The 22,414-nt window shown below is 36.1% G+C and overlaps 2 protein-coding genes across 8 annotated transcripts in view; one reads left to right on the forward strand and one right to left on the reverse strand.

Annotated features, from left to right (window-relative positions):
• CCDC171 (coiled-coil domain containing 171) overlaps positions 1 to 22,414 on the forward strand; it is a 501,053-nt gene that overhangs the window by 987 nt on the left and 477,652 nt on the right. The window lies entirely within an intron of this gene.
• PSIP1 (PC4 and SFRS1 interacting protein 1) overlaps positions 1,240 to 22,414 on the reverse strand; it is a 50,616-nt gene continuing 29,441 nt past the window's right edge. The window contains exons 7-16 of one of the 6 annotated variants that reach the window (XM_009188733.1): positions 17,608 to 17,704; positions 16,515 to 16,590; positions 11,735 to 11,963; positions 10,069 to 10,187; positions 7,386 to 7,441; positions 6,713 to 6,783; positions 6,402 to 6,503; positions 6,078 to 6,291; positions 3,829 to 3,940; positions 1,240 to 2,695 (exon numbers count right to left, since the gene is read on the reverse strand). In XM_009188733.1, coding sequence (XP_009186997.1) covers positions 2,635 to 2,695; positions 3,829 to 3,940; positions 6,078 to 6,291; positions 6,402 to 6,503; positions 6,713 to 6,783; positions 7,386 to 7,441; positions 10,069 to 10,187; positions 11,735 to 11,963; positions 16,515 to 16,590; positions 17,608 to 17,704 — 1,137 coding nt within the window. In that variant the 3' untranslated portion in view covers positions 1,240 to 2,634. The other 5 variants (XM_017949846.2, XM_009188734.2, XM_017949849.3 and 2 more) reach the window with 5 other exon arrangements.

Below are 22,414 nucleotides of genomic sequence, written 5' to 3' on the forward strand. Positions count from 1 at the left end.
GGTCATCTCTAACATTGTGTTGCAGAATTACACAGCCCAAACACACACACTTCTGCCTATTAAACCAGCTTCTTTGTTTCTAAAGAGTTTAATGATACGGGTTTGCTATTTCCATTAGAGCATCCTTTCTCTAGCCAATCGGACAAAATAAAGTTAGCGAAGCCCTCACAGCACCCTATGAAAAATCTTTGCTCTTATACAGGATTAGATGCAGACCTCATCTTGACCTGACATCTGTAACCAGGTAAGTGTATGTGAGTAGGAACATAGACAGCAGTACTGTATCAGCAAAATCTATCATATTATTTGAAATCACCGGATATAATATTAAAGTGCATGGTTCTCTCCAGTTGTTCACATACCAAATCCACATGGATGTATCTGCGATTTCTCCAAGCAGCCAAGAAAACCTTCAATAGTTCTGCTCAGTCATGTATGACTTTTTTTTTTTTTTTGAGACGGAGTCTCGCTCTGTCTCCCAGGCTGGAGTGCAGTGGGGCAATCTCAGCTCACTGCAACTTCTGCCTCCCAGGTTCAAGCAATTGTCCTGCTTCAGCCTCCCGAGTAGCTGGGATTACAGGCACATGCCACTGCGCCCGCCTGATGTATGACTCTTTTACCCAGTAATCAAAACACATACGTACACACCAGCCCAAAAGAGGTGTTAAAACATACATATTACACATACTTTTTGTGGGGCAGGGTGGGGGCTATCTCAAAATTACCTCTTGGTGCCTTGTCAAGCTGTGGAGTTTTGACCACACACACCAATTGAGCCAATGAACAATTTCAATGATCCTGAAAGTTAAGTCTTATGAATAATTATCAAGAGTTCTGAGAATGATAGTTATCTGTAAATCAGCCTATGACAAAGCAAATTTCTTGAGAGTTACAATTAAAAGGCAGTTATGCTTGAAGCGAACATCAACTAGTTAGAGCAAGGTCAGCTTGTACAAGCTGACAAATTATGAGAATGATGCTGTATCTCTAGAAGTTGAATATTCTGTGGCTTCTTTGTAAAACTATAGATCTAGTGGGTTATGGGAAGAAAGGGAGGGTGAACAAAAGATAAATATTTCCTTTATTTGTATCATCTTGAGCTCACTGTTTAGTTAACCCTGTTTCCCAAAACAACACAAACTCTGTGACCAGTTAACTAAGAAATTATTTCCTTGGCAGCAAACCCAGAATTTCATCACTTACTCTTGTAAATAGGAAGAAAGTAATTTACTAGTAGAGTTTGGTAGAAAAATTCTTTAATCAAAACGAGTTTACACGTTGAACTTATGGCTTAACTAGAATAAATCTAAGTTAAAACTGTATAAGGATCAAACAGATAATGACTGGTATATATGCAGGTTCTCTCAAAACAGTGATTCCTAGTTCCACTATAAGACCTCATAAAAGCAAAACTTCAATTCTGTAGATGAAAACAGTTATCCCAGAGAGTCAACCATACAATGTCATACACAGACACTGGTCTTAAGCCATTTTTTTCCATATTCATATAGTTTCAAAACATGAGAAGTATCCTACTTACTGAAAAATGCCAAATGACCTAATATTCAAAATATCTTAGAGATGCTATCATTTAGATAACATACCCTTAAATTTTGTAACATTGATTTCACCCTGGATTTAGTCCATACACGTCAATATACAGACTATCAAAGTACTATGTTGGAAGAACTAGTGTTTGTATTTTTGGAATCTAGAAAATAAAAATAATATAGCCATAATTTTAAATAGGTGAGTTTCCTTATATAGCATTTATTTATATTTATTGTCTAAGCATCATGATTTTTTCTTCCAATTAAGTACTACTTAGTGATTTCCTGAAGACATCTTTAACATTTCTCAAAAATAAACTTACTTAGTTTTCAGTTTTAATTACTAGTGCCTGCCTATAAAAGGACCTTAAATGATTTAACCCTAAAGCCAGATTCATTCCTATATATAGCCAGTCAGTTATCTGCAGAGAAGTCCTAAGACTTCACTGAATGTCCAGCCACAAAACTAAATTACCTTCAAAAATTAACATCATGTTTTATAGTTTGTAGATTTCTCAGTCAGTTCAATGTCAGTTACTTAACTAGTTGTCATACCAAAACAAACCATACAGACTTTTGATAAAAAGGGAGTGAGTAGTTGTATAGAAGTAACATTTTATCTACCATAAAAATGCTCAACTTCTACAAAACCCACAAACAGTGAAAAGACAGTCTGGTAAATCCAAGGTTTGTAAAAACTATGCACAAAACCCACGGTATTTGGGGAAAGAGGCAAGGTTTATACAAGTAGCAGTTTTAAAAATGTAACTTTGTTCTACTATCAATTACACATTAACATACACACACTAATTGAAAATATGCTACAACCATGTCTGGAAAAGCAGTTTAACATTTTCTAAATGGATTTTATCCCACATTTACTGTATAATGTAGCTGTTAATACTGCACAAGTATACTTAGCGATAATGTTTACTTTAAAACAAAGATAAAGGGATCTTCTCCCCCGTAACAAATTTTCAACATCAAACCTATGCTTATAAAAATTTAAAACTTTCAGCAGTCTATTTCAAATGAAAGCCATTACAAACTTCTCAAGTGTTCTCTATATTCCCGGTATGTCAACCTAGTTATCTAGTGTAGAATCCTTCAGAGATATTTCAGTCTCTCTCTCTTCACTGGATGGCCTGAAGAAAAGGGGGAAAGAAAGGTACAATAACTGGAATTAGGATTTTCTCCTAATGAAGAAAAAAAGACATTAAGTCTGCATTATATTTTTAAACTCATGAAAAGACTGAAATCAAACCAAAAATAAACTTGACTTATTAGAAGTCATTATTTTTTTCTTCTTCAAAACTGTTACATCTTCTTCCCAAAGTAATATGCAGATGAAGCAAAATAACTCAGGAAAGTGTCACAGACCAAGCCTTTTCCATCATTTCTAGCTTAAAAGTGATTATTAAAGAACATGAGCATGTTTTGTATCTGTGATACCAACACATTTCAAAATCTTAACAAAAAGTGAGGTTGATATACACATAGACAACAAGATTTCCCTCAATTTCAGAATTAGAAGGGATGCTTCAAAGTCCTTCAAATACACAGTGGAACAAACCAAGACTTCAACTATGGCTCCATAGCCTATTTTAGGGTGGGTATTAAAAAACAGCCTGTGATGGCCGGGTGTGTTGGCTCATACCTGTAATCCCAGCACTGTGGGAGGCCGAGGTGGGTGGATCACCTGAGGTCAGGAGTTTGAGGTCAGGCTGGCCAACATGGTGAAACCTCCTGTCTACTAAAAATACAAAAATTAGATGGGCGTGGTGGCAAGTGCCTGTAATCCCAGCTACTGGGGAGGCTGAGGCAGGAGAATCACCTGAACCCAGGAAGTGAAGGTTGCAGTGAGCAAGATCATGCCATTGCACTCCAGCCTGGGCAACAAGAGAGAAACTCTGTCTCAAAAAAAGAAAAAAAAATAGCCTGTGATTCTCCATCTAACTGTTTACAATTATCCTCTCACAATTCACAAAAGTGTGAATGCAAGTCATTACTAACAGTATCTCAGTAAAAGAAGTCCAGGAGCAAATATTTTCTTTTTAACTGCATTCCCAGCGAGCTCCATTCCCTTGAATTCAGTGGCAAAGTCATTGTCAATAAAAGGTTTTTACTCTTCTGCCTTTTTGAATTGTAACTTGCTTACTGAATTCAGGAATTGGGTGATCAAAAGATAATTGCTTATACTAAAATAACCTTGGAACAGAACTGTGATTAAAAACTTGAATAAAAAAAGACACAAGACCCATTAAAACCTATTCCTCACTTTTTCTTTGTGCTGGCTTCATGGTTGTCTTTGCTCTCTTCATTGCTCTCCCCGTTATGTTGTGGTTGATTACCGTCTTGAGCATCAGATCCTCCATTTAGAGTCTTTGACCCTTGAGAAGGAATCCAATGGAAAAACTTTGTTAAAAGCTTACAAAATAATAAGTGAAGGTGTCTACTAAAAAGTTCCAAAATCAAAATACAACATGGCCCTCGTGTTTCTACTACTTAGTTTCTTTTATTTGAAATTACATTGTAATACAGCCCTCTCTTGAATGTTAGAATTGGGTTTTGATGCTTTATCAAAAAGAGGGGAGCGGATCACCACCGGAGGCTTTGGGTAGCTAAGGTACCATAAAAAGCAGTTTAACTGTATCTATGGTACAGGAAGTGGATTATTAATCTGGTTATTCTGGTGGTTACTATTACCAGGAAGACTACAGGGTGTTACAATTCTTAGCATATTGATTTATTCTACTACTAAGAAAAAGCAATGTGAATCAAATTTTAAAATTCATTATTTTAGAACAAAGCGCTAAAGGAGTATTTCCTAATTGATATTTTTGTGCCTAATAAATAAGGGGGGTTTTCCTGTAAGTCATATTAATAATTCTCTAAGGGGACCCATATCATTCCCCAAAAAAGCAACAACAACAAAAAAACAACCGCTTTTGAAATGCCAGCAGAACTTAAGCAGCTGCCACTAAGATGTTTAGTAACAAGACTGGAAGAGCTGATAATGGTACTATGATTCTGTTTTAAGAGTATTTCATACATTCTGAAATGTTGATGAGTGAAATGATATGTCTGGGATTTGTCATAAAACAACTTTTAAGAGGGGCATAGAGAAAGCTTTTGGGCTACAAAAGCACAATGATCATAAACTGAACTACCAAAGCTGGATGACAGGGATATGGGAAGTTATTTCTATTTGTGTATGTTATAAATTTTTACTAATACAAATGAAAATAACTACTGTTAGTAAAAATTACTAGCAGGATTTAACTACTACTAAAAGTTAGTAAAAAAGAAGCTAGGGTTGAGTGCTTTACATATATGCTACACATCTAAGTGCTTTATAAGACTTTCTCACTGGGTGCGGTGGTTCATGCCTATAATCCCAGCACTTTGGGAGGCCGGGGCAGGTGGATTACCCAAGGTCGGAGTTCAAGACCAGTCTGACCAACATGGAGAAATCTGTAATTTTTCCATGTAAATTTGTAAAAATACAAAATTAGCTAGGTGTGGTGGCACATTTTTGTAGTCCCAGCTACTCTGGAGGTTGAGGCAGGAGAATCGCTTGAACCCAAGAGCCAGAGGTTTTGGTGAGCCGAGATCACACCACTGCACTCCAGCCTGGGCAACAAGAGTAAAACTCCATCTTTAAAAAAAAAAAACCAAAAATACTTTCTCATTTAATGTAGGTAAGGTACAGAATTGTTTTGGAAATACTTGAATATACGTAAGTTTAACTTGCAGATGGGACCCAACTCTAAACATGAAATTAGTTTATGTTTTGTACACACCTATAAACACAGCCTAAAGGTAATTTCACACAATCTTAATTTTATATATGAAAGTTTGTGTACATTTAAAACCATTAGAAAGCAAAGGTGTATCTTAGCGACCCATATGGACAATCTGTGGTTGCTTGGCATCACCATCACTGTTGACTAAATTTATATGCTACCAATGAGAAATCATTGTCTTTATTCACACATAAGTACTTTATAGTAAAAAATATGACATGGCATTAATACAGTGAAAATACAGTCTGTTCAGGGTAACTCAGCAGCATCATCAGAATACTTGTATTAGCCTGTCAACAGCAACAAGTAATGGCAGGTGTAGTCTCCACCTATGATGCTGTGTTTTAAAAGGCTACTGTATGCTATTTTACTTTTTAGGTGAGAAGGAAACATCAGAAGCAGTTGAGCAACCAGGAAGTGGGTCCTCTAGGGATGAGGAGGCATTGTGATGGATGGCTTTTTAAAATGTTTATCCAGAGTCATCTGCCTCATGAACAATGGTTTCTGCCTTAGAAGTCTAATAGAAACTGACATGACTTTTTTGTTCTGAATGCACACTGCTCTAGTCCTTCAATAAGCCCATCACATTTTCACCATTTTGTCTATGTATACTTTTTCTGTGGTGTTAACACTGAAACTACGCATCAAAGCCATTTTTAAGAGCAGTCCTGGCAAATGGTTCAAGAAACTGGCGTAAAATTGTTGGCTTTTTATCACATACCTGTTTGTTCCTTTTCTAGCTTTTTGTTTGGCCCTTTCTTCCCTTGATCTTTGGTTTTATTCGCTTCCTCATGCTGTCTTTGTTCAGCAAGAGATTTATTCAGCACTTGTGTGATCACGGAATCTCCTTCACCAACCAAAAACATGTTCTTAAACTTGTTATACAACATTGTAGACTTTTCCATGATAACCTGACTAACTTTGAATCGTCGTATCTGAGAAAACAATATACATTCATCATAATTGTTTGCCTAATTGATTTAAGTAATTTTTAAATGAAGTAATGACAAAATTCAAAGAATCTACATGACTTGAAATCACTTACTTTTTTCAGTGTAGTGATCATCTCTGTGTGTTTCTGAGCTTGTTGCATTGTGACCTGAAGTGAAGCAAGTTCATCCAAGGCCTCAATGCATCGGTTCACATCCTTCATGACAAAACAGTAATTTCATAGCTGTTAATTATCATAATACTTATAATCTGTTTCTAAAGATCACTTAAAAAAAATAAGGTAGTGCAAAATGACCAGTAATTTATCCCTTATCTTAAATTTACATACTCATAAGATCATGTGAGAAAATCAAAGATGAAGCTATAAATGCAGTACTGTAGTTTTAAATGAAGTTAAACACTTACAAGATTATCAATTTTGAGGGAATTTTTAATCTCAGCATGTATCCTTTGAAGTCGAGAATCCATTGATGTTTCTATAAATTAAAATATGTGAAAAACAGTGAACAGTTTTTCCAAAACCAGTATTTCTGTATACAGGCTAAGTATAGTGAATTAGTGGACTCAAAAAAAAAAAAAAAATTCTCAGTGATCTTTACTAAGAAGCTCACAGATACACACAATAGCTTAACTAATAAGTACTTATTGCCATTTTTAGCGTCTGGATGCGCAAAACAACATGCAGTGTAAAAGCACAAAACCACCACCTGGCTGCGTTTTTTCTACAATGAATAGTCTGCATATGATAACTCCTCTGCTCTCCAGTCCCTAAACACCGCCTTTTCCTTATGTTTAACCAAGGGATTTGTCTGAAATGGGAAAGCATCCAGCTTTCAGCAAGTGTACTAAAATTTGACACTGTCAAATAATTAAGGAGCATTAAACAAAGACAACTTAAGTTCACTTGATTATGCTTAAAATACAATGCAATTTATATAAAGCCCATTAGGGATTTGAAAAAGTATATTTGTAGGATATGAGTATGAAATGATTCCAAAACCAATACACGAAAAGTTATGTCTATGTAACTTCCTTTCCATGTATAATTTTATGTATCTTAGAAAGTGAAATAACTAACCTCGCTTCTTCTCCACTTTCTTAACTTCTGGCTTCTTTACTTCATCTTTATTCTGCCTATCAAATGTTAACACAAATATTTCAAAACATTGGAACTTTGTGACTGATTACTAAATGCCCACAATCCCTATGCAAAAACTAAAAATGTTTTCCTTAAAACAAGTCAATAACCTAGACTGCAAAGGAATTGACTGTAGGAATTGAATGGTGCAGTTCCATAGCATAAATATAAGCAAAACTCAAATTAACATGCTAAATTAAATCATATCTAACTTTTCAGTGACATCATAAATAGTGTGTTGCTAGAAGAACGATTTCAGGGTCACTGGACAAATAGGCCACAATGGGAAGATAATACCTATAAATATTTAATGGCTTCTACATCAATTCTTTTTAAAAGCCGCATGTTAAAATAGACCAATTTAATTGTTGTGCACATAACACGTAGATAAATGAGTTTTGAAGTTAGCTTTAACGTTAAATAGACGTAAGATACCTTTTTTTTTTTATTTTGGCCAATATATCAAACTTGAATGACGTCCAGTAACATTCACTAACATTTCACAAATTAAAAGGTACCATTTTATTGTCAATCACAAAAATCACCACTTAAAATTAAAATCTTAATTTCTAGTATCTTAGCTTAGAGTTCAGGCCATATTATGAACCAATTCAAATAGACAAGAACAAAAAATATCTAAAAATCAGGTTTTTTTTAAAAAAAACTTTATTTTAAAATTTTGGTTACAGTTTCATTTTTTTCTTAACAAGTCTACTACTGTTTAATCTCTCAGGATTAAAAAAACATTTATTAAGATTCTAAAGAATTAAACAACAAAGGAATGTCAAGGGAAGGGCCCCATTCTCAGGGGGTATAACTGCTATTCCAGTTTAATAACTAGCTTCAAAACAAAATGAATTTTTATATTTTCTAAATGAATAATGTACAACCACCATCTTCGTCTGAGTTATTACTTTCAAACACAAAGCTTCATTTTAAGCTTGGTTAAAAAAAAAAAAAAACAGGAATGATGGCCGACCTTAGTATGTAGTGTGTACCTTACATGAAATTTGTTAACAATCATAACACAGTAATGCCATTAATAATGAAGTCCTCAATTTAGAATCTGGAACATTCTTCCATCAATGGGGGGAAGGGGGAAATTCAGTCCAATGAGTCTGTCTCAAGATCTTCATCTCTTGTTTGCTCCACTTGTATTCTCTTTTCAGTAACTGGATTAATGCTTTGAGCCCAAAATGAGATATATTTTTTATTACTGTAGATTACATGTTGTTTGGCTGGGAATACAATACAATAAACTTTATTTTGCATAATGCATTTCACACAAGCTGCATCTGAAATGCTTTACAGAGCAAAACTGTCCAAGTACAAAGTTTTGTAATAACAGGAGAAGGAAAGAAAACACAAATATTAGAATTTGAGAAAGTTACATTGGAGGACATTCAAAAGAAACTGAAATACATAAAGTTAACTTTAAGATACTAAAGAAGGGTTGGGCTACATATACTAATAACAACTAATTTTATATCTTAATTTTGGGAGCACAATAAAGTCAAAAGCAACAAACAGTCCAACAGCTTTTCAGTGAAAAGATAGAATAGAAAATGATAGGTGACAAAGAATAACTTAAATATTTACAGAAGTGCTTAAAGTCTAACAGATTAGAGGGAATAATATTTTTGAGCTTTAGATAAGTTATTTAAATTACTCCCTCAAGGAGCTAAAACTACTTGTATATCCTCCAAACTAAGAAAGCAGAGTAAAACACTGTACTTGTCAAGAAAGACTTTGGCTTACGGATATATTATATAAAGAAAAAGAGTACAAAATTATTCCAAGAATCGTTTCACTGCTCATGATTAACTTTGTCTTATTGACCTAGAGCATGTTTTAAAAATCACCTCACTAAAACAACAAAAAAAACACAAAGTTTAGTCAGAATGTAAGACGCTTCACAAGGAAAGAAAAGCATGTCAGAGAAAGAACTCAGAAGTGACAGTCTAAAGGTAACTAGGAAAGCAAATGTAATAAAGACACGAAGTCTGTTTATTATCATTGCTATTACTTTTCCTTCTAGTAATAAAATAATAAGGGGAAAGAAATTCCCCATGGCAAGTACGGTCTCTATCAAAATTTAAGAGAAAACAGCTTTGAATTTGATTTATATTGCACATATATAATAATGTACACCCTGTCAGCCTTCAGATTTGCTTTTACTGGCTTCCTGGGTTTCCAAATGTGCTTTTGTTACTTTTGCTGGTCTTTAGGGTGAGGCCTGCTTGGTGGTGTGGTGAATAAGGGTATTTCCTGCATTCTTTCTCCACCAGTATATTATCAACCCTCCTTCCATATGTATTATATCATACAAACAAATAGTAGAGGATGAGTACACTTATTGCAAAGCCACTATCAAATCCTATCTGCACTTTGTTGAAATTCAAAAATAATTTACAGAGTGACTGCCTGAGTCAATTTCATCCTCTCAGAAAAGAATGAAGCCTGAAATAAGATCATCATCATATACTGAAGATTTTTCTAACACATGGGAAAAGTCACTTCTTCAAAAGGCTTCATAAAGTCTGGAAAATGAAAGTCTATTATTTAAAAATTCCATGCTAGCCTTTAAAAAGAACCCAAAATTTAGAAAAAAAAAAATACTTACTGCTCAGTTTCCATTTGTTCCTCTTGCTTGCGTTTTCGATCTGCTGCTTCTTTCTCATGTTGGCCTTTCAGCATATTCCTTCGGTGAGCAGTCTGAAAGTTCCTCCCACCTTTTCTCTTCTGTTTTGAGAATTAGGATGGTTTCAGTTAACTATAAAGTCAGTGACTAGTGCTTATGGAATTACAACCTTGTGAAAAGCAGCAGCTAGTTTTTAAAAAAGGGATGAATACTCAAATTAGCAACCTAAAAATAGTCTTTGAATTACACCTATCTCAGCAAGTTTAACTTTGATTAATGACCGTGAAATAATCATCTTGTTTTATGCCCGGCTATAGGAGTGATGTCCTTTGGATAAAATGTAGTATGTCTCTCTGTTTGCCTCTCTACAGAGTGAGTTAACTTGAGTAGTGACAAGCACACTAATGACCTATCCAGTTTAAAATTTTTGGTTTCTAAAAGATTAAGAAATGAGCCAAAAATCAGATAAAAGCAAACAAAAGATTTGCATGACCTGGATCTGTAAATCTCTAAGGCTATACACAAAATTTTATTTTCTACACAAAAGGATACACAGCTTTAGTAAGATTCCCAACCACTATGGCGTCCAAATAAAGTTACATACCACTGATAAAATGTACAATAGGCCTGAAGAGTGTTAAGAATTTCTTGGGGGTAGCCGGGTGCGGTGGCTCAAGCCTGTAATCCCAGCACTTTGGGAGGCTGAGACGGGCGGATCACGAGGTCAGGAGATCGAGACCATCCTGGCTAACATGGTGAAACCCCGTCTCTACTAAAAAATACAAAAAACTAGCCGGGCGAGGTGGCGGGCGCCTGTAGTCCCAGCTACTCGGGAGGCTGAGGCAGGAGAATGGCGTGAACCCGGGAGGCGGAGCTTGCAGTGAGCTGAGATCCGGCCACTGCACTCCAGCCCAGGTAACAGCGAGACTCCGTCTCAAAAAATAATAATAATAATAATAATAATAATTTCTTGGGGGTAAATAACAAAAATCTGTATATAAATCCACCTCTTTTAACATGTGTCTTCACTGGGCACAGCCTGTTTCATCTACCTTTTCTAGACAGATGGAGTTATTGGAAAGGTACTGTTTACTTAATTTCCAGATCATAATTGTAAAACAGTAAGATAAATTTAGAGAACAGACAATAAAGGGACATTTTAAATATGCTTTGTAACATAGCTAATTCAAGTCTATTCAAAAACGTGAACAAATTCAGTTTAACTGCCACTGATATTTATAGACTTCCTCCAAAATATTAAAAGCTCCTTAACTAGGTAAAGATTAAGAAATACATAAACGGCCAGGTGTGGAGCCTGTAATCCAGGCACTTTGGGAGGCCAAGGTGGGAGGATCATCTGAGGTCAGGAGTTCAAGACCAGCCTGGCCAAGATTGCAAAACCTCGTCTCCACCAAAAATACAATAATTAGCCGGTAGTGGTGGCACACGCCTGTACTTCTAGCTACTCAGGAGGCTGAGGCTGGAGAATTACTTGAATCCACGAGGCAGAGGTTACAGTGAGCCAAGATCGCGCCATTGCACTCCAGCCTAAGCAACACAGCGAGACTCCATCTCAAAAAAAGAAAAGAAAAAAATATACATAAAAACTAAGACTAGAACAGCCATTTTATATACGTAGACTTTATACCTTTTCACCTTCTTGATCATCTCCTTCTTCTTCAGAATCAGAAGTTGATGTAACCCCTGTTTTAGCTAGATTTTTCCTTTTTGATTCAACTTCTTTCTTCCCCTCTTTTTTGTCTGGCTCTTTTCTTGGCTTATCTTCCTCCTTCTGGCCCTCTTCATCCTTCTTAAGCTGCTTTTTAGGTTGTTTTTCCTCTTGCCCCTTTTTCTTACTTTTGTCCTCTTCGGTAATGCTATTTCAGAGAACATAACAATGTATATTTGTCATTCAACTATATTCTCCCAGTCAAGTGAACAGTATTTTAGGTATCAGTAAGCTATAATTTTTAATTTAAAGGCAACCTAAAGTAAAACAGTGTCTTCACTATCCAATCATAAAAGGAATTCTGTCGCAGAACATCCTTTTGGTATAAATTAGAAGATATAAGGTGGGCAGATCCCTGGCTCTTATAGAACTTAAATTCTACATATTTGTTAAGAATAAACTATGTCTAAAAAGTAGACATACTGGGAGAATTGGAATTGCAGAAGTGAAATCAAATACGGTCATTTTAGAACTCATACAAATATTCTTTGCAGGGTAAAAAGGTCGCAACTTAAACATGTAATGATAAATACATAGCCAATTAAGCATGTTTTCAGACAGTGCTGTGCTGACTAGCACCTAAGTATTCCTATCACCACTGAATTTCACAGAGACCACTAAAACAAGAGAAACTACCTAAATTGCTCAATAATCCTAATTACTGCTGCATATTTATGCAAGTTGGTACTACAGAAATAGGCTCTAAGAGAATCACATTATGCAAATACTAACCACGTAATTACTTTTATGGTTGATACATATTCTTCCAAAACAATTCCTTTATAAATAAACACTTAAAGCTCGAATAAGCTATTTAAAAACTATAACCTTTTGACTGTCCAAAGAATTTCATTGAGATTTTCTCAAATTATTCAGTTAAATCAATGAATTTGAGAGCTCAAAGAGACTTATTCAGTTCAACCTCTTCCATTTGACAGATGAGAAAATGATGATGCAAAAGGTCAAATAACAAGCCCAGTATCTGAATTCCAAATCCATTAACCTCTTTCCAGGCAAGTGATTCCTTGACCACTTAAGAACTATTAAATTGGAAGAGAATAAATTTACTTTTGCCCCTTTACAAACTTTTTATTACATAATTATCATTGGGTATGCTTATTTTCTAATGGTCCTATGGGTTTCATCCTTTTAACTTTAGCCTCTCTGGGATTAAAACCATCCTTTTAATAAATGAAAGTAAGAGCATGCAAGTGAAACTATTTGCTTTCTTCAGGATATCTACTGATGTATATCTTTTGATAATCAGTTTCCTAAAAATGGGACTAGAGTCCCATTTAAAAAGGCATTTCTTTGTCTCTTAAACAATACTGGCCAACTACTTTTCCCAAAATGTTACACCTGTATGGAAGGAAATAGCTATGAAAAATACAAATACCATTTGACCCAGCAAATTTGCTTCTAACAATGTATCCTAACCAATATATTTGCATTATGTACAAAAGAATAGATGACAATGTTTTTAAAATCGTGTATCAATACATAGGATAGATCTTAAGAATTATAAAACATATACAGTGGGATACCATACAGCACGTCTTTAAAAAGTGACTTTAAGGATTTATTTTAAAAATTTATCCTAAGGTCATAAAAAAGACTATTTCAAGGTGTGAAATAATCTTTGTGCCAAAACAAATAATTTGCATAAACATGACTATCACTGCTTGCTACCAATGAGTCTTTTCCCAGTGGTTCTTTCATAAAATACAGACTTGTGACAATTTCCCTTTTTAGTAGTTCAAGAGATATTAGCAAAGTTGTATTTGTAAATTTCTTAATATTTTAATATATGTTAATATAAGCAAAGACTAATGTAAACACAACCCCAAATACTTCAGTAGGCTTTAACAAATATTTCTGAGGATTGTGAGTTGGTTTTTAGCTCTTCTGGGCTCTATTTTACTGTCGTGTCACATCAGTACCCATGGCAAAGAAACAGACGCTAAGAGATACATGGTGTTCTAATGGTGAAGAGCAGAAGTTTAAAAAGAGTTTACACAGTTTAGTTCTGCACTCCACTGAGTATGTGCCCAGATACACAACCAAGAGTAGTTACAGCTCACACTTAGCCTACGTACAGCATGAATAAGAAATAAATGTTGTAAAGGCTACTGCTGTTTTAGGGTTGTCCATTGCCTCAGGAAAAAGCTCACTAATAGAGAAACTGACACCAGGACCAAAAACCTAAAACATGTAGTGACTTGCTTTGGGGCTGGGAGACTGGAAACCCAATACGTTATTATACAATGGGTAAAACCATTGGACAGTAGCACAAATAAGAAAATACATTCAATGAACCTGTGGCTTTGGATGAAGAAGCTTCAAAATGGAATACTGGCAGCATGAAATGACCATCAAGATAAATCTGATAGTGTTCAAGAAAGAGATGTGTTCAAAAAAGATTAGCCTATTTTCAAGGAAGGAGGTAGGACTTTCGAACAGGGTGATAGCCTGAGTCAAAGACCCAATAAAAGGTATAGCTGCAATCCTTAAGAATTAAAACTGGACTTCCTTAATCCTTCAGATGGACAAATGATTCCTGAGGGATGGTTTCTCAGAAAAACCTATAAACTCAAAGTATCTGTTATTAAATATATAAAGATGAGCATGTCTGAGAAAAGCCTTACGAATAATTGCATAGGAAGCTGACCAGAATTAAACACACATACAAAAGTATTATATTACCAAAAGTGACACCAGACTGCATCAAGAGAAAGTGAGAGAAGGATAAGTTCCTAAAAAGGAACACCAGGCCCTCAGATTACTATGGTCTGAAAGCAGGCTGAGAAAGCTGCTCAGCTGATAAGCAGGGCGGTATTTTCCAATGACCTTTTCAGATGCAACAAAGGATGATACTGAAAAAGTAGAGAAGTTCCAGAGGAATCAGCCAAAAGCCATGAATACAAACGGAGTGGGAAGCATACTCCCAGGGAAAACTGGGACCTAATCAGGGAACACTAATTATATCCAAAATTGAGGGATCTCACAATATTTTCCCAGCAGAATTTCAGATTTCCAAGGGAATAATGACCGCAAACTCACCTGTTAAGTACCCAATTTCTTAATTCCACTACAATAAAGTATACTGTATTTTTTCTGCCACTATTTTTAAAAATTGACAGGTAAAAATTCTATGTGTTTATGGTGTGCAACACAATGTTCTGATGTATGTATACATTGTGGAATGGCTAAATCAAGCTATTTAATGTACTACCTACCTCACATACGTATTTTTATTTCGTGATGAGAACCCTTAAAGTCCACTCTCTCAGTAATTTTCAAGTATACAATATATTGTTATGTGTCACTATTTTTCAAAGTAAATACAGACCGGCAGTAAAATTCTTTAAATATATTTTGGTTGAAACATACCAATTCTCTAATAGTGTTCTACAATTAGAATTTTCTATAATCAGTTCATTCAAAACAATGTAAATCTATGCTTAATAGACATACCCCACTTAAGCCTTTCAAATCTTTAAACACAATAGCCACAAGAAGTTTTTCTCCTCCTTTGTCTAAATATACTGTATTCCCTCTGGCAAAGATGCCCCCAAAAAGCCAAAGTAAAAAGGATCCAAGTAGAAAAGGCAGCAAGGGAAAAATGCAAAAAAACCAAAAAACACTCGTATTTCCTGGATAACTGAATAATTATTCTGAAATGCTTTAAAAATTAAATTTACATACAAAAATTATTTTAGCCCATTTTTAAATAAAGCATCTATTCTGGAGGAGATTTAAAAAAAGATCTGGGCCGGGCGTGGTGGCTCAAGCCTGTAATCCCAGCACTTTGGGAGGCCGAGACGGGCGGATCACGAGGTCAGGAGATCGAGACCATCCTGGCTAACACGGTGAAACCCCGTCTCTACTAAAAAATACAAACAAAACAAAACAAAACAAAAAAAAGCAAAAACTAGCCGGACGAGGTGGCGGGCGCCCGTAGTCCCAGCTACGCGGGAGGCTGAGGCAGGAGAATGGCGTAAACCCGGGAGGCAGAGCTTGCAGTGAGACAAGATCCGGCCACTCCACTCCAGCCTGGGCGACAAAGCGAGACTCGTCTCAAAAAAAAAAAGATCTGTAGGATAGCCACAGTGGCTCACACCTATAATCCCAGCACTTTGGGAGGATGAGGTGGGAGAATCGTTTGAGACCAGCCTGGGAAAGATGAGCCCAGTCTCATGAAAAAAAATTAGCCAGGTGTGGTGGCACATGCCTGTGGTCCCAGCTACTTGGGAGGCTAAAGTGGGAAGATCCCTTGAGCCCAGGAGTTTGAGGTTACAGTGTGTGACTGCACCACTGCACTGCAGCCTGGGCGACAGAGTGAAACCCCATCTTAAAAAAAAAAAAATTTTTTTTTGACATTGCTTCAAATATATTCTGTGTAAAATTCCCGAAACATAACATCTTGCCCAATTTCTCTATTATGTATTTTACTTTGTTTTATCTAAGTATCTATATAAATTGATATACCCAAAAGTCTTACTTAATGAAATGATAAACAGCCATTCCTTACCAATTTTTACTTTACAAAATTTTTCCAGTTTTTTCTGTAATTTTAAGAAATATCAAAATAACAAACATCCTGTAAGAGAAAACTGATAAAAATGCAGAGATATGTGCTTGTTTAAAGTCAAATGTCTCATTTATTGCATAACTAATTATACATTAAAAATAAACTCACATGTCACTCTCTGAAGGACAGGGTTGTTTTACCATTTTGGGTCGGCCTCTTGGTTTTGGAATCTTGACTTCTGTAGCTAATATACACATGGAAAAAAAATCAGTACTAGTTTCTAGTTAAGATACAAATCTGATATAAATATTAGAAATGATACATACTATATAAGAATGAGTAGCTTATTAGATACAATTATTGCTAAATTTAAAAAACACCTCCCCACCATGATTCAAATGAGCAACAAAAAATTTATAAAGAGGTAAACTGAGTAATCCTCAATTGGTCCTTATTATGACTGAGAGGGCTTAAAACATTTTTCTCTATCATTTTGACAGTAATGTCACAAAATTCAACTTTAGAATAGGAAGCAGCACTTATATTTAATATTCATATACATATTATATATAATATTACTTATGCAGTTACGTATCTTTGGAAGTTCATATTAGAATTCACTGAGTTTCCTAGCACTATTTTATCCACTACAATATTAAACTCCAAAATATTATGTAAATAAAAAATTTTTTTTCTTTTCTTGGTATTACTCATTTTACCCCCCATTTTCAGTAAGAATCCTAGTAAAAAGTAGAAAAAAATTCAATTTTGGTTTTCTTTGTTTTACTTTGTATTAGGAAGATCTTTCCAAAATATTTCCAATTTGCCAAATTAAGAAAATACTTTTACAGAGCTGCATACTGTAAAAATCAAAATCCCTATCAACAGAGAACGCAAAAATTTAAAATATTAATGGCTTTAATCAAATGCTATTTCTCACTCTCTGATTATAACTCCATTTTGAAATCTTATGACTCTTAAGTGAAAGGTAAAATAAACCCATTATTCATGATAATTTTAACCTCACCACAGCCTCTCTTACCACTATTTAGGGAAAACAACAGAGATAAAGCAAAGTTTATTTCAAATTTAAATACTTTGAAACAGAGCACAAATCATGTTTATCTCCTTTGAAATCTGTATGTTACACACAATCAATTGCCTATTCGCTTCATTCCAAAATATTTGAGGCAGCAACACTTTAAATGGACTGGAATATTAATCACAAGCCAAACAGATATTTAAACATCAGTAATCCTACCTGCAGGTCGTCCTCTTTTAGGACTCACTTTTAGATTAACAGATGCTGTTGCTGTTGTCACTACTCCTGCCTCCTCAGTTTCTACTTGTTTTTCTGCCTGAATTACAAAAATTTAATTAACTTATTTAGCAAATAGTAGGCACTCAGAAAGTTTAATTCCATGGCAAAAATATGCCAGTCTACGGTAACGTGAATTCAAGTACAGATATAACCTCTGTATGATCTTTGTTATTTTTCAACAATCAGAGTAACATCTTCAAACTTAGTTTATAACTCTAGTGAACAATTCTTAAAAATTAACTTCTTAGAAATGAAGTCATTTGTAAAAATAAAGCTAATATTCTTGATGCAATATGGAGAACAAAGTATGTCATTACACTGCAACTAACACACTGCTTTTTCTAATTCTTCGTTCATATAGACACGTTTCATTTCTAAACTGCGACTGTGACCTAACAGTTCTCTAGGAGTTATTCTCATTTCCCATAAGAAGGGATTTACTACAGCATAGAGTAAGGAATCCTCTGACCATTTGCAAACTCTAATGCCCTTTGATAATTGCTGGTATGACTCTCCTGGAGAGAATGGCCTCAAAAGAGAATCAGTATTATTGATTTAAGCATTAGCATGGAACAAAGGTTAATAACCACAAATTAGAAACGAAATGTAAACATGAGGCAGCAGTTGGTACTGATCATAACTGCAAGAGGAGGAAAGAGAGAGACCAAAGGAGATGGGTTCCTTTCCCATCTCCCCCAACTCTTTAGGATTCAGCATTAACTGTATCACTAAAGATATAAGCAAGGCACTCAAAAACATGCATAATCCAATCTCATTGATTAAAAAAATTAATGCCTTTTCATCAATGATTTGATTTGTAAACATAATGCCCAGTGTTGGTAAGCAGGCGGAGAAGCATTCATACATTGACTATCAATGATCAATAAGCTGGTACCAATAAACTAATACTTTATGATAAAGAGCATAATTATGAATGAGTATTGGCAATATAGAATGTGCTAATCTCTATATAGGGCTGGACACAGTGGCTCACGCCTGTAATCCCAGCATTTTGGGAGGCCAAGGTAAGTGGATCACTTGTGGTTAGGAGTTCGAGACCAGCCTGACCAACATGATGAAACCCCTTCTCTACTAAAAATACAAAAAATTAATTAGCCAGGCTTGTGGTGCACACCTGTAATCCCAGCTACATGGGAGACTGAGGCAGGAGAATTGCTGGAACTCAGGTGGCAGAGGTTGCAGTGAACCGAGATTCGTACCACTGCATTCCAGCCTGGGCAACAGAGCAAGACTGTCTCAAAAAACAAAAACAAAAAAAAAAACTCTTTATACGGCAATTCCACTTCTACGAATGTATCCATTTCTTTATTACATTTTTAAACATTTCTTTTAATAACTGAAACATAATGAAGCATATTAAAAGTATTATTAAAACTCATCTAAGGTAACCCTTGAGTTGTTCTCAGAGAACACTGAAAATTCCTCCCTGAACATTATTAGCTCAGGTTTTATTTCTAGAGTTTTAAGAACTTACAAAGTTGACCTGCCCCAATCCTGATTCGATAGCTCTGAGTCAGGGAACCAGGATTCTGTGTTTTTAAAAAGCTCCCCAGGTAACAAAGCTTAATAACTCAAGACTGAGAGCTCTTTTCCTACTGAGAAGAGGGCATAATTTGGCCAAAATTATAACTGATCAATTCTTTGGTGCAAAGACGACTCTCTTCACTTAACTTTCTGGTTTTGGAAATAAATCAAGACACTGAATAAGAATTATAGGTAAGGTTGGGCACAGTGGCTCATGCCTGTAATCCCACTCAGCACTTTGGGAGGCTGGGGCGAGCAGATTACTTGAGGTCAGGAGTTCAAGACCAGCCTGACCAACAAGGTGAAACCCCATCTCTATTAAAAATGCAGAAATAAGTCAGGCGCCTGTAATCCCAGCTACTCAAGAGGCTAAGGCAGGAGAATCACTTGAACCCAGGAGGTGGAGATTACAGTGAGCTGAGATCCTGCTACCACACTCCAGCCTGGGCAACAGAGCAAGACTCCATCTCAGAAAAAAATAAAAAAGTTAAAAAAAAAAAATTATAGGTAGAAGAGATGGTTTCTAAGGAGGTACCAATAAGCGTAACAAGTTCATCGATAATAATTAAAAATATATTAACACTCAGAGATCAGCCCTACCATGCATGTGTGTTCACGACTATTATAGGAAAATCATGCAAGTCAGAATCATTCCTCATGAAAATAAAATCAGAAACATTTTATCTAAAGGAAGGACCAATGAAGTTATATGAAATACACATATTTAAAGTTTTTTCCACTCTTAGGATATGCTTAAATATTTAAACATCTTAAATGCAAATATTTTACACTCTTGACTACAGATTTATTTCTTCCGTATTTTACTTGCTCTGAGACCTCTAACCCCTTAATTCATTTTCTCTTCATTTTTTACCCCACTTTCTAGCTCTAACAGCTTCCTTGATCTTAACTAAAAACATGCCACCTCACACGCACACAAAAACCTCATGGGATTACCATTCAAATGCATTCATAAGTCCTCCACATCCTTGTTTTGCTATATCTGTCCCACAAATCCTCAAGAAAGAGGTTACTATACAATTCTACCTTCTCTGTTCTATTATTCCTAGCTGCTGAGGCCTGCTGGAAAAAAAAAAATGTACAAACATGCATTCATTTTATGCAATCTCAGTTGAGATCTCAAAGTCACTTTACCCTCTCTGATCAGGCCTCCTTCTCCCATCAACAGCTGCATCAACACTCAATCCATTCTTCCTGACTTGTACCACACCCAAAGTCTTGCTTTGATGTGGGTAGGGCAGAAGGGAGTAAGGGCCATAGAAAGGAATTCCCTTAATTTCCTAGTGTCCCAAGAAATTTTCAGAGCCTCTTTCATCCCTCCCCTTCAGTGTTAGAGACTGTAATATCCATCTCTTCCTTGTTAAGTCAATTCCTTCAATGTCCCCTCCATTCTCTCATCCAACACATATTTATGTAAAATAATTTATACTGACTCTACATCTTTGATCTTTCCTAATTTTTTTTTTTTTTTTTTTGAGACAGAGTCTTGTTCTGTCGCCCAGGCTGGAGTGCAGTGGCCGGTTCTCAGCTCACTGCAAGCTCCGCCTCCCGGGTTTATGCCATTCTCCTGCCTCAGCCTCCCAAGTAGCTGGGACTACAGGCGCCCGCCACCTCGCCCGGCTAGTTTTTTGTATTTTTTAGTAGAGACGGGGTTTCACCGTGTTAGCCAGGATGGTCTCGATCTCCTGACCTCGTGATCCGCCCGTCTCGGCCTCCCAAAGTGCTGGCATTACAGGCTTTCCTAATTTTGCAAAGAAAAAGTGTTAGTGCATCTACTGTCTTTTGTCATTTTAACACTTTCCCTTAGCCATGAAAACCCCTATTAAGTTGCCACATTCTCCTTTCCTTCAAAGATTTCAAAAGCACAGTGTAACTTTACCATTAAACATTTATTCTCTAACCCCTTAATCTAGTTTCTGTCCTTACCATTCAACTAAATGGAGTTCACCTGAAAGTATCCTAGAAGAGTCTATTTGGCAAGTATCTTACTGGGACCCTCTGTAAATCAGGACATTACTGACCACTTCTTCATTCTGGAACGTTCTCCCTTCCCTTGTTTAGCTTGATATCCTCTTAGATTTTCTCTTGACAGTTCATTCTCAGCCATAATTTCACAGAGCAACCTCCCCCGCTCTCCATTATATTCCTTCAGGATTCTGGTTTCTGCATCCTCTCAATAAACAATTCTCCTTTGACTTCATCTATTACCCTGTCTTCATGCCAGAGACTGCATCTGTAACTTACATCTTCTCTCTTTTTGGTGCCAGAACAATATATATACAAAATATATATCTCTTCACTCCAATTCCCACAGGTGCTTCACCTTCCCCTTACTCATGCCTGTGATTCCAAACCAACATCCTCTGCACTCCCAGTAACTAGTTATTCAAGTAAAGACCTTGGAGCCACCTTAGATTCTGCCCCCCCGCCTTCACCAGCCACTTCTCATCAACCATCAACTTAACCTCTTTAAGTGCTCTTAAATCCCATCTCTCCTCTATACCACTTAAAAAATCTGCTATAAGATCTTTGTCCTTCCAGTCTCATGCCAACTCCTTAGAAAGGCCTTTTGTAGCCTAGTCGGCTGCCAACTCACTAACTCCCCATTTAGACCCTCTTATTTTAAATATTTATTTTTTGTCTCAAAAAACAAAAACAAAAACAAAAACATTAAGTTCAATGGAAACAAAGACCTTGTCTTCTTTATTAACTACTCAAATCCATGCCAAGGCCAGTAAAGTTAGTACTAAAATTCTGAAAGAATTTTACAGTGAACTGGTTTCAATGCCCCAATCCAGTCCCCATTCACACTGCTTTAAAAAATGATGCATTCTTTGGGAGGCCAAGGCAGGTGGATCACGAGGTCAGGAGTTCAAGACCAGCCTGGCCAACATAGTGAAACCCCGTCCCTACTAAATATACAAAAAATTAGCTGGGTATGGTGGCGGACGCCTGTAATCCCAGCACTTTGGGAGACAGAGGTGAGCGGATCACTTGAGGCCAGGAGTTTGAGACCAGCCTGGCCACTATGGTGAAACCCCATCTCTACTAAATATACAAAAATTAGCCAGGCGTGGTGGTGCACATCTGTAATCCGAGATATTCAGGAGGCTGAGGTAGGAGAATCGCTTGAACCCAGGGGGTGGAGGTTGCAGTGAGCTGAGATCACGCCACCGCACTC

This window comes from Papio anubis, chromosome 13, assembly GCF_008728515.1.
Source record: "Papio anubis isolate 15944 chromosome 13, Panubis1.0, whole genome shotgun sequence".
NCBI classification, from domain to species: domain Eukaryota; kingdom Metazoa; phylum Chordata; class Mammalia; order Primates; family Cercopithecidae; genus Papio; species Papio anubis.